The sequence below is a fragment of the Pinus tabuliformis genome, chromosome J (assembly GCF_031772625.1).
Source record: "Pinus tabuliformis cultivar Carrire ecotype Pingquan chromosome J, CPIR1, whole genome shotgun sequence".
Lineage (NCBI taxonomy): Eukaryota > Viridiplantae > Streptophyta > Pinopsida > Pinales > Pinaceae > Pinus > Pinus tabuliformis.
Window position 1 is genome coordinate 288045392 of NC_142295.1, and position 16569 is coordinate 288061960.

General features: G+C 42.4%; 1 protein-coding gene across 1 annotated transcript in view; it reads right to left on the minus strand.

The window, feature by feature from the left end:
• Nucleotides 1-16569, minus strand: part of LOC149226912 (actin-related protein 2/3 complex subunit 1A-like) — a 314210-nt gene that overhangs the window by 131718 nt on the left and 165923 nt on the right. Inside the window, exon 8 of the mRNA XM_089377632.1 lies at nt 99-172. Within this exon, the coding sequence (XP_089233758.1) occupies nt 99-172 (74 nt within the window). The remainder of the gene's footprint in view (nt 1-98; nt 173-16569) is intronic.

Here is a 16569-nt window from a genome sequence, read left to right on the forward strand (position 1 = left end):
CAAAACACGAGCTATGTTTGCTATCAAATGTTAGATGATCAGGAACCCTTAAGCAAGGCATTCCAGGTTGACCATCAGAAGACTTTACTCACACCAACCTTGTATCAACTCCTCTAATGAATGTAGAAAACACCCGACACTTCCCATCTGTTGATGTCGTCGCAAGAAGAACCTGAAAACCAAGCATCAAAAGTGAGACACTTCAGAATTACAAGAATAAAGAAGTGCTGCCCCCTGAACCATCAGGTTATTTTATTCATATAATTCTCAAATAAGTTGGAGAAAAATTCCTTTGCATATATTCCTATAGGAGAATATAAACAAATTGTGCTTGCAATTACAGCGAACTGTAAACAATAAACTATATGAACATATCCAGATACAGCTACACCTAACCAGAAAAGTAGGTGAAAAATGAAATTATCCATTTTCTAGAATATAAAAACGCGTTAACATTAGGTTTAGCAACCATATCATACAAACTGCAAAATGTAAACATGTTTCTTTTATCATAGGATTGCAGATAATGAATACATAGTACATACCAATATTAATAGTAACATTTATCATAATCTGCTCACAAATATTAGAAGATCAAATATCAGAATCACCATGGAAATAGTTGAAAATTGGGAAAGAAGAAAAAAGGCAAAAGAACAGTTTATTTATTCCAGCAATTTAAGCCATAAAATAGCAATCATTTTTTCCCGTGCTAATTAGTACCCTTCAAGTGAAAATTAACATCACTGCAATCTGTCTGCCCCAGCTACCTGATTACATTTAGAAATTTTGTTATGTTCCGCACATGTGAAACACATAAAGACAAGAAATATTAGAATATAGTTAGCATGGATGCATGCCTACTCACGTCCTAAGGGTATGCACTGTACGCAATTAATACTTAGTATGCTATGAAAACCCTCATTTAGAGATATGTTTTATAGCAACCAGAACTCCCATGGTGTCCCTCCAAAGTCAAAATCAAATCATCATATTCCACATACTCAGAGAGACTAGCTACTTATGATGCCTAACAATACAGAATTGGGAACAACAACTGACTTTAAAGTGACAACCCAAATTACTATGCACATAATCAACTTAATGATAGAATCAAGATACAAAAGCCTGATATAAAGTTTAAACACAAATATAAAATACATAAGTTGGTGAGTGAGCAATTTAGACCAAGTCGCCCATAAAAGACAAAAGGAAAATGGAACAAATTACAAGAGACAATCATTACAAATATCATACATAGTTGGACACATCCACTAGATTAAGCCTCATTGAAGCAGCTAATCTCACATTTACATTTAATGCAGACTTTGATACAAGTTAAATGAACCACATTAATCTAGGAAAGCACGCTCGAGTATTAAGAAGTAGCCTCCATAACATCATTCAGGGTTTTGGTTATGATGACTTCAGGAAGGTGAATGTGTGAGCCTAATAGCACTGTATTTGCATTTCCCCAGCATGCTCATGGTGTCTTCATGCATGATCCTTTATTGAGTTTTATTTTGGTCTTTGGACCAATAAAGTGTTAGTTTTTTCCTTGTTTGTCCAAACTTGTTCCACACTCATCTTCAGCTGAATGAGCACTTGGTGCAGGAGTTCTTGATTCTTCTTCAATTGAATGAGCAATGAGCATTCACCATAAACAGTTGTTGCCTGCAGAAAAGAGGCCACACTTGAACGAAATAGACTCCACGTATGGTGAAGAATTTAAAAGAGATACTTCTAACTATTTTTGGCCATTGGAGTTACTCGGACCAGGAAGGCTCACTTATTGTATAAATATATGTAGTGTTACATAAAAATATGTGGAGTGGATGAGTTGGAACTTGTGAGCACATAAAAAACTCTGTGATGCATAAAAATGTGTGTTGCTGGTGAGTTGGCACTTGTAAGTTGTGGGTATGTGGAATGGGCGAGTTGGAACTTGTGAGCACATAAGAAAAGGTGGTAATGTATAAAAATATCTGTTGCTGGTGAGTTGGCACTTGTAAGTTGTGGGTAAGTGCCTACCTACTTGGCACATGTAGAGTTCTTCACTTCTGAATCCATTCTCCATTAGTGGAAACACTCTAGGAATAAAGTGTTACCTTACTTGTAACTTACTCCCTCTCTTACACCATGAAAGGAAGAAGGGCCACACCACTTAACATTACTAACCTGCTTGATGAGAACTAGAGAAGAGTAATATGAAGCTGTAGCAGCTAGGATTTTTACTATCTGTTGGTTTTGCTTCATGCATTCAAGAAGAATTGTTTTTTTTTTTTTGCATTGTATGCCTGGGAGAAGTTGATTTTTGTTTGGATTTTGCATTTGCAGCTTGGAAGAAGCTGATTTCTTATAATGTAATGTCTTTTATGTATAACAGAAAAGATGTCTTTCTTGTCCCAAATTTGCAAGCAGATCTGATTTTCTCATGTTTTAGTCGCTGATTTATTATGTTGATATAAACAGCTGGGTAGATGCTGAGTTAACTTCGCATTCTTTAATTTATGTTTCGAAATCTGATCTATGCTGGATTGCCGCTGAACAATGTGATTTTTAGACATGATATTTTGTTAGATCTAATCCTAGTGGTGGATGAAACGATCTTATTTGTGATGTAGGGTGTCCACACTCTCAAAATTTGCTTACAGATGTTTTGTTGATTGTAGACCTGAAGTTTTGACAGGGGATTCCAGAGAAAGCAGATTCAACATTATTGCTGAAACTGTTGAAATTTTGATGTTCTATGTTGTTACAATCACTTAAATCCATAACTTCTTTATGCTGCAAAATAAGTTTAGTAATTGTAGATAGAACATAAACCATATAAACCATATGCACAATGGAAGACAACCAAGAACTCAATGAGACACGGAGAAGTTAAGTCAATGACCAGGGCAAAACCCAACCAGATTCTTCTTCTATTAAAAATCAATTGTTCAGCAAAAATACAAAGTACAATGAGAAAATGAAGAAGTTCACCCAAATCTGAAGAATATCTCTGATAGCAATAGCTGATGCAAACACTGAATCACTATGGCTCTCCAAGATATGCTCTTACTCTTCAAGACTCTATCTCTCTCTCTCAATCTTCCTCTAAACTCTCCATCTCTCTTTCTCAAGTCTGAATTCTCCTTTCACAAGCACAAGTAAGTGTGTCAAGTGAGGATGAGAGGTACAAATATATAGGAAGAGCAATGAGGTCAAATTCATGAGGGATTAACTCTTATGCCTTTAGGAGGAGTTACATATGCCAAAATAGGACTGTAACTTATGCCATAAAGGAAAGGAGTGTAACTTATGCATTTAGGAGAGAAGTGTAACTTATGCATTAAAGAGGTGTAAGAGGAATCTTTTTATGACGAGTCATTAAAGTGTGTAAGAGAGTGTAAGAGGTGCGTAAAAGCATTAAAGAGAGAGAGAATGAATCCATTAAAAGAGAGTAACTTATACATTAATTGAGGGGAGTTACATATGACATGATTGACGCTCATGATTGAGAGACCTGAATTTCTTTTTAATAATAATAATGATGATGATGATGATTAAGTCGAAATTAAACTGTTAGGATTGATTGAGAATGAAAAGGGATTTTCCATCAACAATGCTTGATTACCAATTGATGCAAGGTGATTTACTATTTTTGGAAAGGCATACTTGAAACTTTCTATTTTTAGACTTTCTAGTTTTAGAAAATATATTTTTAGACTTTCTATTTTTAGAAATTCATCCCTAACCTGCTAATTTTCAACACTCCCTCTCATCTAGGGAGGAATTTCTTTCTGCAATAAAGATCTTTGCTTTCTCTACTCATCTTTGTTCATCTCTACTCTGTATCATCTGGAACAATGATGTCTCACTCTAATGAAGAAGAATCATCATAGGGGAGATTCATCCATCACCCTATATTCACTTGGGGGCAATGCCACTTGCCAACATATGACAAAGATCTCACACAACCAAGTCTCATCTCTGCTTGGGGGGATCCACTTGTCAACACATGACAAGGATCTCGCACATCCAAGGCTCATCTCTGCTTGGGGGGATCCACTTATCAACACATGACAAGGATCTCGCACATCCAAGGATCATCTCTGCTTGGGGGGATCCGCTTATCAACACATGACAAGGATCTCACACATCCAAGGCTTATCACTGCTTGGGGGGATCCACTTGTCAACACATGACAAGGATCTTGCATATCCAAGTCTCATCTTTGCCTTGGGGGATTCGCTTGTCAACACATGACAAGGATCTCTCACATCCAAGGATCATATTTGCTTGGGGGGATCCACTTGTCAACACATGACAAGGATCTCGTACATCCAAGGCTCATCACTGCTTGGGGCAATCCACTTGTCAACACATGACAAAGATCTCGCACATCCAAGTCTCAACTCTGCTTGAGAGTATCCACTTGTCAACACATGACAAGGATCTCGCACATCCAAGGCTCATCACTGCTTGAGGGGATCCACTTGTCAACACATGACAAGGATCTCACACATCCAAGTCTCATTAAATGTCAAGTGGTGGAACACCTGCATCCTAGACAAGTCTCACTACACCTATTGGCCAGATAGGTGGCTCTTCCCACGTCCCATACTGTGGGTCAGATGCATACTAAGGCCTACTCTTGTGGCACACACTACACAAGAGGTCCCTCATCCTTAGGAAATTTCCTGCATGTAGAGCTCTAAATAATTTAATCAGATATTTATGCTAAACCAAATTTGAAACTTGCTTTAAAGTTTAACCAAAATTTATAATATCATAATTCATTAATTTGATGTTGAGTACCGACCTGGTTTTTTTGTGGTTGAAGATGCTTCAAAATTGCTCCCACTCTCGCTCCCGCTACCAAAAGACCAAAACCTCCCAGCCAAACTGGGTACAACATAGGTACTCAGTTCCAGAATGCTTCTCAATAGATGCAATCTGGTCCCCCGTGCCCAAAAACCTAAGAACAATTGAGGCTCCTCTCAGTCTGTGACTTTCTCCGTAATTTTGCTCTCCCTGCACTCTCCCCCTTTCTCCCAAGGTTTCCCTCCTTTTATTTCTCTCCAACCACCTTCCTCCCATCTTTGTATCTTTATTTCTATTACATGGAACTTCACATGAAATCAAATCTCATTTGATTTTCACCTCTTTCTGCAAATGAAGGGTCGTGCACTAACAGGGTGCTACAAACGCACAGAGGTTAGTAGTGCAGAACTACAGGAGAGCAAGCCGTTTTGTTTTCAAAATTTTGTGGTTGTTGTTTCACGGGTCCCAGAATATGCCCAGATTGTAGACTTATTAGGCGCCTTTTGGATAGGACTCAAGTTCAAATATCCTCTAATTTGGTTACCAGTGGAGGAATACCAACCTCAGTATCAACTGTGTGATTACGAGGAGGAATCTTGGCCACATCAGCTGACGGCTAGTCAAGGTTACAGGGTTGCTGAGGAGGATACTGCTAATGCTTATAATTTGACAGAATTGCATATGAAGCATAACAGCAGGCTTTGAGGTATTTTGCATGAGGACATGTAATTGCTTCAGCTTGGGGGAGATGTTGGGTGCAGGATTTGTGCATATTTTGAGTACCTTTTCCCCCATCCTTGACCATTTCACCTCCGAACCTGTGGACCTTACATCACAATTACCTTTTTCCTGGTTATAAGAATTCATTTTTGTCATAACATATTATTTTGCCATTTTTGTTAGATATGAATGAGGTGATATCCTTTTTGATGGCTAACCAAGGCAATTATGGAGAAAAGGCTCTATGGTTTTGTTTCTTTCAAGTGATGCTTCCAAGACCACAGCCAAAGGATGAACAGCGGATTCTGAGTACTTTTTGCTACACTTCAAACATTGTTGTTACACTCCAAACTGTTGTTACACCTCAGACGTTGTTGTTACACCTTAAGTGTTGTGGTTATGTCGTGGGACATTGACTACTTTGCAACCGTCTAAGGATTGTGGGTACTATTCCACAGGACAGTTGTCACGAAGATTGTATTGTCCATAGGCAGCTAGGGAATCAAGACAGTTGTGATTTTGAAGAATGATGTAACAACGATAAGCTTTTTATTTAGAACTTGTTGTAATGATTCCTATAATGATGTAAAAGACTTCCCCTGCCATGCAGGACTGGAGATCCCTCCCTTGAAAGAAGGTAATGCAACTGGTAGTCCCGTCTAGAAGCCTCTCTAAGGTCTGGTAGTTGATGATGATTGACCAATATCTTATTAAACAAATCCAATCTTATCCACAAAAGAGCTGCTCTCCCGTCCAGGCTCCCGTAGCTCCCGTGAGCTGCTCTCCCGTCCAGGCTCCCATGGCTCCCATGAGCTACTCTCCCGTCCACACAGCTGCTCAACCCATCCACGCAGCTGCTCAACCTGCTACCACGGAGCTGCTCGACCTCCTCTGCAGACTTTCGTCGAGGCTCCACGCCACTGCTCGACCCGTCCACTCCGTTGCTCGACTCTTCCACGACTTGCTGCCACGGAGCTGCTCGACCTCCTCTGCAGACTTCCGTCGAGGCTCCACGCCCCTACTCGACCCGTCCACGCCGCTGTCAGAGCTGCTGCTTGTTGGAACGGTTGAAGCTCCACACACAGCAGCGTCAACGTTTGCCACAACGTTGTTGTCGTCTGCCACCGTCGACCTTTGCCATCACTGCCGCAGTCAACGTTCGCCACAACACTGCTGCCATCTGCCGCCGTCGACCTTGGCCACATAACCACCATCGACCCTGTCGTCTATGTCTCGACCCTTTGAAAACTCAGCCTCCTAGAAATTTTCAACGCTGGAAAAATTCGCTGCTCCAATGACAGAGCAGCAACACAACAAGGACCCCGAGGAAGCCGAAACGCCACTGTCCAAAGATTTCAACAACAGAGGTCCGCTGAAGTACTTACAGCAATGCCACAATAAAGATGAGAATGTATACAGCCCCACCGATATTGCATTAGAAAGTGAAACACATTTTGCTTTCTGGACATCCCAAATTAGACAAATTATGAGGAAAATGGAACACCTAGAGGTGGAAAATCGCAGGCTGCGAGCCGACATCGGCACTTTGTCAAACAGAGTTCTATCAGTAGAGGGAGACAATGCATCCATCAGAAAAGTACTGTAGGAATACCGAGAACAAACTGCAGGGCAGAATTCTGACGAGATTTTACAGGCGGAGATCAGAGATCTTAAAAACAAACAGGAGGAAATTAGATCCCCCACAAATGTCCTTTAAACAGGAAACGGAGTCACATATCAGCACATGGGCACAGGTGGTCAAAGGAAAGGACAAAGCCCCTCCGCTCATAGCGGTGGAGAAAGTAGTGCAGGCAAAGCTCGTGGAGGAAAGAACCCGACGAGCAAGAGAATTAAATCTTAAGGTAAGAGGACTCCCTACACCTCCCCCTCAGCGGACCCAATGGAACTGGGGAACAGATTTCCATGCAACACTCTCAACATACCAGACATAACCTTGGACAAAGCCTGGATAGGGCAGGACTCTACCCTCTTCCTCAGGTTCTGTGACTCCTCAGATAGACTGCGGGTATTCCTAGCCAAGCGAAAGTTATTCTCTCTTCCGAATAAAGTGTTTCTGGATGAAGACCTCACAAGAGCTCAAGTAGCTAAATTGAAACAAGCCAGGGAACAGGTTGCAGCAGCAAGACAGGCAGGGAAATGGGCAGTGATTAGAAACCTTCAGGCAGTTATTTGGGACACCTTCCCCTCAGGATGGGCATCCCGTTCAGGTAGCTCCAAATGACAGGCCCGAGTGGAGAGGAGGCGGGGCACGGATCTCTCGGTTCACTGCTGGAATGGCAATGGCTCCTTCTGGTCTTCTCCAGGCCTACTTGATGAAGCCCTTAGCTCAGCAGACATCCTCCTGGTTACCGAGACACATGCGAGCCTAGTCTGATCTCTCCCCGACATTACAGGATACCACTGGACCGCAGTTTGCAGACAAGAGACACGGAGTTCAGGAGGTGTCAGGGGATCAAGGGGTGTTGCTTGCCTCGTCCGTGATAGCCTCAGGAGCAGAATATCAGTGGTCGTGACCGATGAGTATGCCAGATTCATGTGGATTCAAATCAGAGCTAGAACATCACCTCCGAGAGACATTTATGTCACAGTCTGTTACTTCCCACCTATCTCGTCTTCCTACGCTATTCACAATAGCTCAAACGGAGACCCTTTTACAAACCTGTACTCTGACATCACCAGGTTTTCGACAGTAGGGGACGTCATTCTCATGGGGGACTTCAATGCCCAGACCAAAGACCTCCAGAATCCTATGCACGACCGGACAGAGGATATATTTTGCACTCGGGGGATTGACCTGACCACGATCGGCATGCACCGGACCTCCAAGGATCACTTGGGACCCACGACAGCCTATGGGAGATATCTGCTACAGTTGGGAGAATCTCATGAGCTGGTAATTTTGAATGGCCTACCATGTTTCCCATCCTCACACTTATTTACCTGTAGACCATTTGGAGGCGGGGCAAGTGTGGTTGACTACGCTATTGCAAACCCAGATCTCCACCCTTACATCAAAAATTTCTCGATCATCCCCATCCCTGTCGCAAATCATGCACTTCTCTCACTCTCTCTGCAGTTTGACCTCCTGAATCCATCTCCTACTCTTCCCCGCAGCCCTCCCAGGACCACCTTCCAATTTGAGGAGGTGACCCTGATCTCTTCTCCTCTATCCTCAGACAGACACTCCCATCGGAGTCCAAGTTCGCCTCTCTTAGCTCCGCCAAGTACAAATACCAGTGCCTCTCATATGCAATTTGGGAAGCTACGCTCCATTCCTTCCCCCATTCTACCCGTACCGCCACCACCTCCCGCAAACCGGGAAATTGCCCAATGAATAAATGGTATGACCAAGAATGCAAGTCTATGCATCAGGACCTCCGACACGCATTCCGGAACTCCTTACCAACATACCCAGACCTCTATTTAGCCTGTCATCGCCTCCTTCGCCGCAACAAGCGCCTTTTCATTGCCCATAGGAGACAGGTTCTTTCTACTCTCCTCCGCTCCCCTAAAGATTTCTGGGGGACCATCCTTTCCCGACGCTCACCTACCCCAATCGACCTTGATCCTGCCTCAATGTTCTCTCACACCTCCCAGCTGTATGACATTCCTGGGCAGCCTCTGATTCAGGTTACATCCCCCCCCCCAACCTCCTGCCACCTTTTCTTCGACAAAGATATTAGAGAGGCAATATGGACAATGAATAGCAGCAGGGCAACAGACGAAGAAGGCTTCCAAGGAGAATTCTTCAAGCATGGACTTCGTCCCCTAGTAGGATATCTGGTGGACCTTTTCAACCAGGTGGTTCGGGATGGATTTTCAGATGGTTGGTCACACCACATTATCTACCTGATCCACAAGTCAGGACCTACTTCCGACCCCAATAACTACAGGACCATCATGGTTGGGCACACATTCTTCAAGCTATATGCTACAACACTCCACAGGACACTCTCCCATTTCCTTGAGCAGAGACAACTCAGGGCCAAGGGCCAAGCAAGATTCTGCCCAGACCACCAAACGATCGACCACATCCTTACTCTTCGTGCGATGATCGAGGAGGCTAGGCATCGATCTTATAAAGTGTATTGTTGCTTTGTAGACTTCCGGAAGGCCTTTGACTCAGTCTCGAGGGAAGACCTTTTCCAGAGACTAAGAGAGATTGGCATTTCCTCGACTCTCCTGACAGCTATCATGCGCCTCTATGAGGCTGTCCTTGGTTGTCTCCGCACAGTCGGAGGAAAGTCGGATTTCATCCAAAGTACCATTGGAGTCAAGCAAGGATGCCCCCTTTCTCCTACTTTATTCGGGATCTATATCGATGAGCTTGAGTCCTTCCTTCGGGAGCATATTCAGGATACAGATGGGTGTCTTCTTCACCAGGTTCTGATTTCCATCCTCCTCTTTGCAGACGATATTGCCCTTATTGCCTCCTCCCAAGAAGGCCTTCAGAGACAACTGGATGCTCTCGCAGCTTTTTGTGACCGGAGGCATCTAACTGTGAACTTGGGTAAAACCAAAGTGATTATCTTCAATGGAGTCAAGAAAACCTCGGACTTCCACTTCCTATTCAAAGGAGAAGAGATCGAGATTGTCAGCACCTATACATATTTGGGAGTTCAGTTTTCAGGGTCTCGCTTCAGCCTGTGGCCAACCCTTCAGCCTCAGATCAACAAAGGGTATGGCTCCCTAGCCCTTCTGGAGAGGCAGTGTTTCCGGCACCATTTCCAGGACATCTCGTCCAAAATTTGCATCATAGACACTTTGATTCGCCCCACAGTGCTTTACGGCTCAGAAATTTGGGGTCCTTCTCTCCTAGAGTCAGATTGGGCTTTAGCGGAGCGAGTCCAGACCCTCCTTTTGCGCCGTTTGATTAGGTGAAAGTAGACAGTTCCTCAGCACATCATTCTAGCAGAGTTTGGGGCTCAACCTTTCCGCCTAGAGGTGATTTTCAGGTTAGTGTCGCTCCTGCACAGGCTCCGAGGCCTGGCAGACGCGAAGAAGGGTCGTGACAGATACCCATATTTAGCATATTGCTCCTCGGAGAACATCGCCCGTATGCAAACAGGCCAATCCAAATGTTGGTACACCAATGTGATAGAGCTTCTGGAGGCTTTAGGAATCCAGATTGACCATCTCCCTCCTTTTCAGTACTCTCTGAATGCTCCAGGCCACTTCCTTCCCAATCAGCAAGAGCTGAATAAAATCATTAAGGAGGATATTTACAGACAATACATTCAGAGTACATGGACCAATCCTCCCAATGGGTTGCGTCCAAAAATGGCCTTCTACGCAGAACATTGCCTGGAGATCAGGGATGGGCTCATCATCAGACCCCAGTACATGTTCCAGCATTGGATGCATGCCCTTAGAATCCCCCTCGGGCAGCTCAAAGTTGGGTCTCACAGACTCTGGGTGGAGACAGATCACCACATCGATATGGCAGATAGGATTTGCCAGCTCTGTCACTTACAGGAGATAGAGACAGAGACACACTTCATCTTCGGATGCCCTACTTATTACGAGATTCGAGGTCGTTTCCATTGTCTCTTCAGGTCTTCTCAGACTTTGACCAACTTCCTCAGATATGTTGATCCGAGATGCCTTGCACTTTATCTTCAGGAGGCCTTCAGATTTCGGGCCCATTTTCTTTAGCCCCCCACCAAATCGGACACCACGCAAAAGATCACAGACTTCTTTAGGGCGCTACCATCAGCGCACGGCACCAAAAGAACCATTGACCGACCCATAGACACTGAGACCAAATCAGTGCGGTCCCAGAGGGGCCGACCCACCAGACTGCACCAGCGCTCAGGATTGGATCCCCCCTAGGAGGCACCCTAGAAACTCCAGACGACAACCCAGTATGCCCACAGGACAGCAGACTTTGACAAGCTTCTCTCAGTTTTCTTCTCTCGACCTCGGATATTAGGAGTAGGAACAAGACAGGAGACTCCTTCCCCCCTTTTTTCTTCTTCTCCTTCTCTTCTTCATCGCAATGCTTTGTTTTGAAACCGAGAGCTTCCTACATTTACATTTACTTAGATTATAGATGTACTTTCTGCTTTTTAAAAGAAATGTTAAAGGGGACCGTTTGGTCCACTAACTTGGCATGATGTAATCATTGTAACCGACAGTCCCGTTGACCTATTATGGTCATTTGTTGGACTTTGTTGGTCGAAGTCGGGATTAATTCGGCAAGGGTCCAAAAGTTGAAAAACTCGGCAAAGTCGGGAGTTTTTCGAAAAAGTCGGCAAAAAGTCGGCAAAATTAAAAAAATACAAAAATATTCATTTTTAAAAAAATCCGGACTTTTTCAATAAAATCCCAACTTTTTCAATAAAATCCCGATTTTTTCAATAAAATCCCGATTTTTTCAAAGAAAAAAAAATCATTAAAGAAACTACCACGATTTTTTGGAAAAAGTCCCGATTTAATCCCGACTTTTTCGATTTAATCCCGATTTTTTCGTTTCTTAAAAAGTCGGCAAAAAATCGGCCGATTTAATCCTTTTCTTGAAAAAATCGCGTTTTGGGGAATAAATCCCGATTTTATCGGGACTTTTTCCACACTGATTTTATCTTATCCATATTGACTGCTCTGTTTCTTATTTTGGACATGTCAAACTTATAAAAGGAACTTGGTTCCATGTAAACGGGGAGGCATATCGTTATTTTGCTCCTGTAATTCATGATCATTTTCTTAATACAAAGAGTAGCGTTGTTGATGCTTTCGTAACTGTGGTGTTGAAGTTTTATTAATTTGTATTTCATCCCTGCGCCTTGCTAGGAAGGAAGGGCCCTCCTCTTTAGCAGTGATTGCAATAGCAGCAGTAGCATAGTGGTAGGTTAATTATTGGTTCTTTTTCAGCAAGTGTTGAATTATTCTTCTCGCCGTGTAATTTGGAGTTGCAGGATGAATTTATTTCTGTTCCCAGATTTCGAACATGTCACACAGGATTGATTTAAGCATATTGTTCAGTTAGTCAACTTAGTTTGTAGCCTGGTGTGTGGCGCACCTTTTCTTTGGGAACAGGAAGTGTGATTTCATTTCTGAAGAATGTTTTTGATTTTTGCATGAATAATTACTTTCTGCAATTAAGTTCAGCGACATTTGTTTTGACTTGTGTTTACACTTGGCTAAAGTGTATCAGCACAGATAGTGCATGCTCCTTTGAAATAAACAGAGCTACCCTGGGTTGACAATTAATGGTTGCGGTTTCATCAATTAATGGTGATTCAATCAATTCAACACCCGGTTCCTAAGAACTTGATGCTCCATCTCATCATAAGGAACCCTTGCATGTCCCAACCTTGATGAGTGAGAAACTGACTCGTCTTAAAGGGTAAAATAAATGCTACATCATAAAGAGCAAGCTTTGATCCTTAAGTTATGCACCATTAAAAGGCAAGATCAAAAAGTAAAAGGCGCACTAGAGGGGTGGAAAACGCAAGTCGAGGAAAGGGGTAACTCATGCTTCCACGATTTCTCCCTGCATTACATCTATACACTCAGGATGTGGACTCTCATAAGCTACTCCCCCGGCCATGGCACTCATCCATGAAGTCATTCCCCTCCATTGCCACCTATTTTACTAATGCTTATGGATTGAAAGGTTGACCTTGGAAATGCCACCTCCCATTAAGGGCTAGAAGCACCTAGTAAAGTTGATTAGCTAGCCACCCCTACAAATGTAGTGAACACTTTTACGAGACTTGGTCTAGTTAGACATTTGAAGGTGATCCTAGTTTGAAGTATTATTATGCCCTTAACAGTTAAGAATGCTCCACTTAGATGCATCTCTGGTTATGCTCTCTAATGAGTGGTTGCTTTTACTTGAATTTGAGATGGTATTTCTAGCTAGCTTTGAACAATTGAATCCTTGAGGGAACACTATTCCACTCTTACTCCACATGATGCCCTAGCGATACCACTTCTAGAGAACATGATGAACTTGAAGATCTAGCACTGCCTTGTTCACTAGGGCGTTGGGCACATAGATGATCTTGGAAGTTGATGGACACCCAGAGCAGCCTCAGATGCCAGAACGCTAAGTTTATCTTGATTAGCATTGAGGATTCTTAATGATGTAGCAGTGGACTCCCATGCTAGCCTTGACACTACTTGATGGACATGCCTTGATCTAAAGCCCAGATGAGGATGATTATCCCCCAGGATGATTGAGGGGTATTCGTTGCACCTGATAGAACCACAAGGCTAGAGAGAGAGTACACCACATTGTCTACATGGATCCCATAGAGATGACGTAAGACACCCAAAACTGACTTTTGGATACATGAATATGCTTTGAGGCCTAACTTGAGGTCCCTTCCTCAAATTGATGGTCGATCGTGATGCTTGGAGACTAATTTAGCCCTTCCAGTGCACCTTTGGAACATTTTGAGCTCTAAAAGAGCATGACATCATCTGACTAGGGACTTAAGGTTCACATGTGTGGGAATTTATTGGCTTATTTTATTTATTGAGCTAGTGGGTTGGCTTGTAACCAATTTTACGTTCTCTCTACTCAAAATTAAACTTATTTTAGGGGCTTTAGGTGGATTATTAAAGGTGATAGGCCTCCTATAAATGGAGTATCACCTTTTTTCATTTGTCATCATCACACTTAGTGGATATCGACCTCTCTATAAGAGCTCGACTTCGCCTATTGTACTTCGTTGCTTAAGGAGATGTGATTGTGTGTGGATTTTTGCTATTGGGGACTAGTTTTTGTGTTGGAGTCATCCCTTTGGGATTGAAAGAAGGCATGTTCTTGGATTATTTGTGACTATTTACTGCAAATCTTTTACAGTTTTACATGTAATGAATTATGGCTAGGGTTTCTACTTGTTCCTTGTCTAAATGCAAATTTTTATTGGAAATTCTTGTTAAATTATTGCATGTTTAATCTATTGTCCTTGAACTCCCTAGAAAACCTCCTAGTGAGCCTTTTTCTAGTTACTTTCTCCTCTCATAAAAAGATAGCTAGGGTTAGAAAGTGAAAAGTAGGGCTTTCCCCCTTACTCCATGCAAAAAATTGATATCTCTATGGTTTAAGTTTCTAGGACTCCATCACCCAAATAGGGAGAAGCCAAAAATATTCAAAAATTCTTTATCCTCTTTTTAACTTTTTCGGCCCTTCAAGGCAAGCTGCTAGGGCTAAGGCAAGGGCTGAATTCAACTAGGGCTTGAGCTACTGAGTCGTTGGGGCTAATTTGGCAAATTTTCACCTTGTTTGACCTTACCAACTCAAAATCTAGCATTTTCCTTGGTGAAAATTGCCTCATTAGGGCTAACATCATCAACCCTAAGCAATTTAGGGCCTCATAAAACCATAGTTCTGCAAAAAGGCTTCAACTTAGGGCTTGTTGAAGGTTTACCATTCCATATTGTTGATCATACCCTTAAAGTAAACCTTTTCTTTATACTTGTATGCCTAGATGCTCTCTTATTGAATCATATCTTGAAACCCTAGGCCTCAAGTATTCTTTTCAAGGCTTATTTCATGGTATGTTGTTCCTTAGCATAAAGAATTGTGCCCTAATCCAAGTAAGAAGTACCTTGACTAAGCCTTTCTCTTACATCACCTTGAACCTATTGACTTAGAATACCTTTTAGGTGATATATACTAGGAAGCCTCCCATGTGGTGAAATTCCACTAAAAAGCAGGAGGTGGAGTGCTAAGGTGACAGTGGCAGCCACCTCATTGTTGTATCTTAGTCTAGTTCTTTCCTTGTGAGGCATCTCACAAGGCCTACTAGATTTTGAGGCAACAGTCCCAATGAGTGTGCCCTTGGAAATTTTTTGTCGATTCTGATTTTTCAATAATGCTAGTAATAAACTCTAGCCCTCAACTAAAGCATGCAATGCACTAGGTTTCAATGCCACCCTTCTACACTCTTGAACTGCCCAACAAACTATAATAATCATAGTTCCTAATAAACTAAGGAATCTTGCAACCTGATATACATATTTGTGTTCATCATCCACAAGATATCTTAAATGCTAAGTAACCGGATTCGTTATAAAAGGGCCACGTGTCCAAATCCTGCGAATCGGACACGATTCGTTGGGGATTTGAATCCCAAAAGGGGACACATCGTGTCCTAACGGGATTCGTAGGAATCCTGTTAGGACACAACATGTCCCGATTTTGGGACTCGAATCCCCTAAATTGAAACCCGCACGCATAAAAAAGGCGTTGTTCCTTATGTTTTTTACCATATTTCTCTTTCAGTTTTGCATACTTTGAGCTGTGGGCAAGGAGCTAAGGGTTTGGAGCAAGGAGCTAAGTGTCTTTCCTAATGATATGGGTCTGGACAGCAGTGTTGAGTTGGCATTGGCCAACATGGATCTCAATGATCCAGTGCTAGAGCCTGTTAGATTTGATGACGGTGATATTTTAGAGGGGTCATCCTCCACACCAGCAGATGCAGAGGCGACTATGGATACAGGGGAGGAGGATGATGCAGAGGAGAGCAGTGGTGACCATGATGATGAGGACATTGATGCTGATTCTGATGATGACTATGAGGATTGATGACTCATGAGTCATGGGGTACCTATTGCCTTGAGGCTTGTATACCTATAGTTGTTTTATATTTTCTATTTCTATTTGCCATTGGCATTGCACCAGCACTACCTATGTAACACATTTTGATTTGATGACTTAATGAGAAAACTACAGCGCTCAGTGTCTTTATCTTACTATCTTGTAGTTGTAAGTTGTCTTTCATTTATGAATCATGATTTATGTGACCACTGACATGTATTTGAATTTTGTATGTACTATGCATGCTATAGATAAAGATCTATGTTCCATTGTTTTCGTAGAAGGGAACCATGTGAAGTACTTATCTTAATCATCCACACACACACATATATACAACCTTAATAATAAATGCAACTACATTTAGTGCATCCATTTTAGCAAATTAAGGATCTACTAAGTTTTAGCTATGCTGGAGAGGCCTCTTTTAAAATGAGAATAATGAATAATCTCCTAATCTGAGCATAATG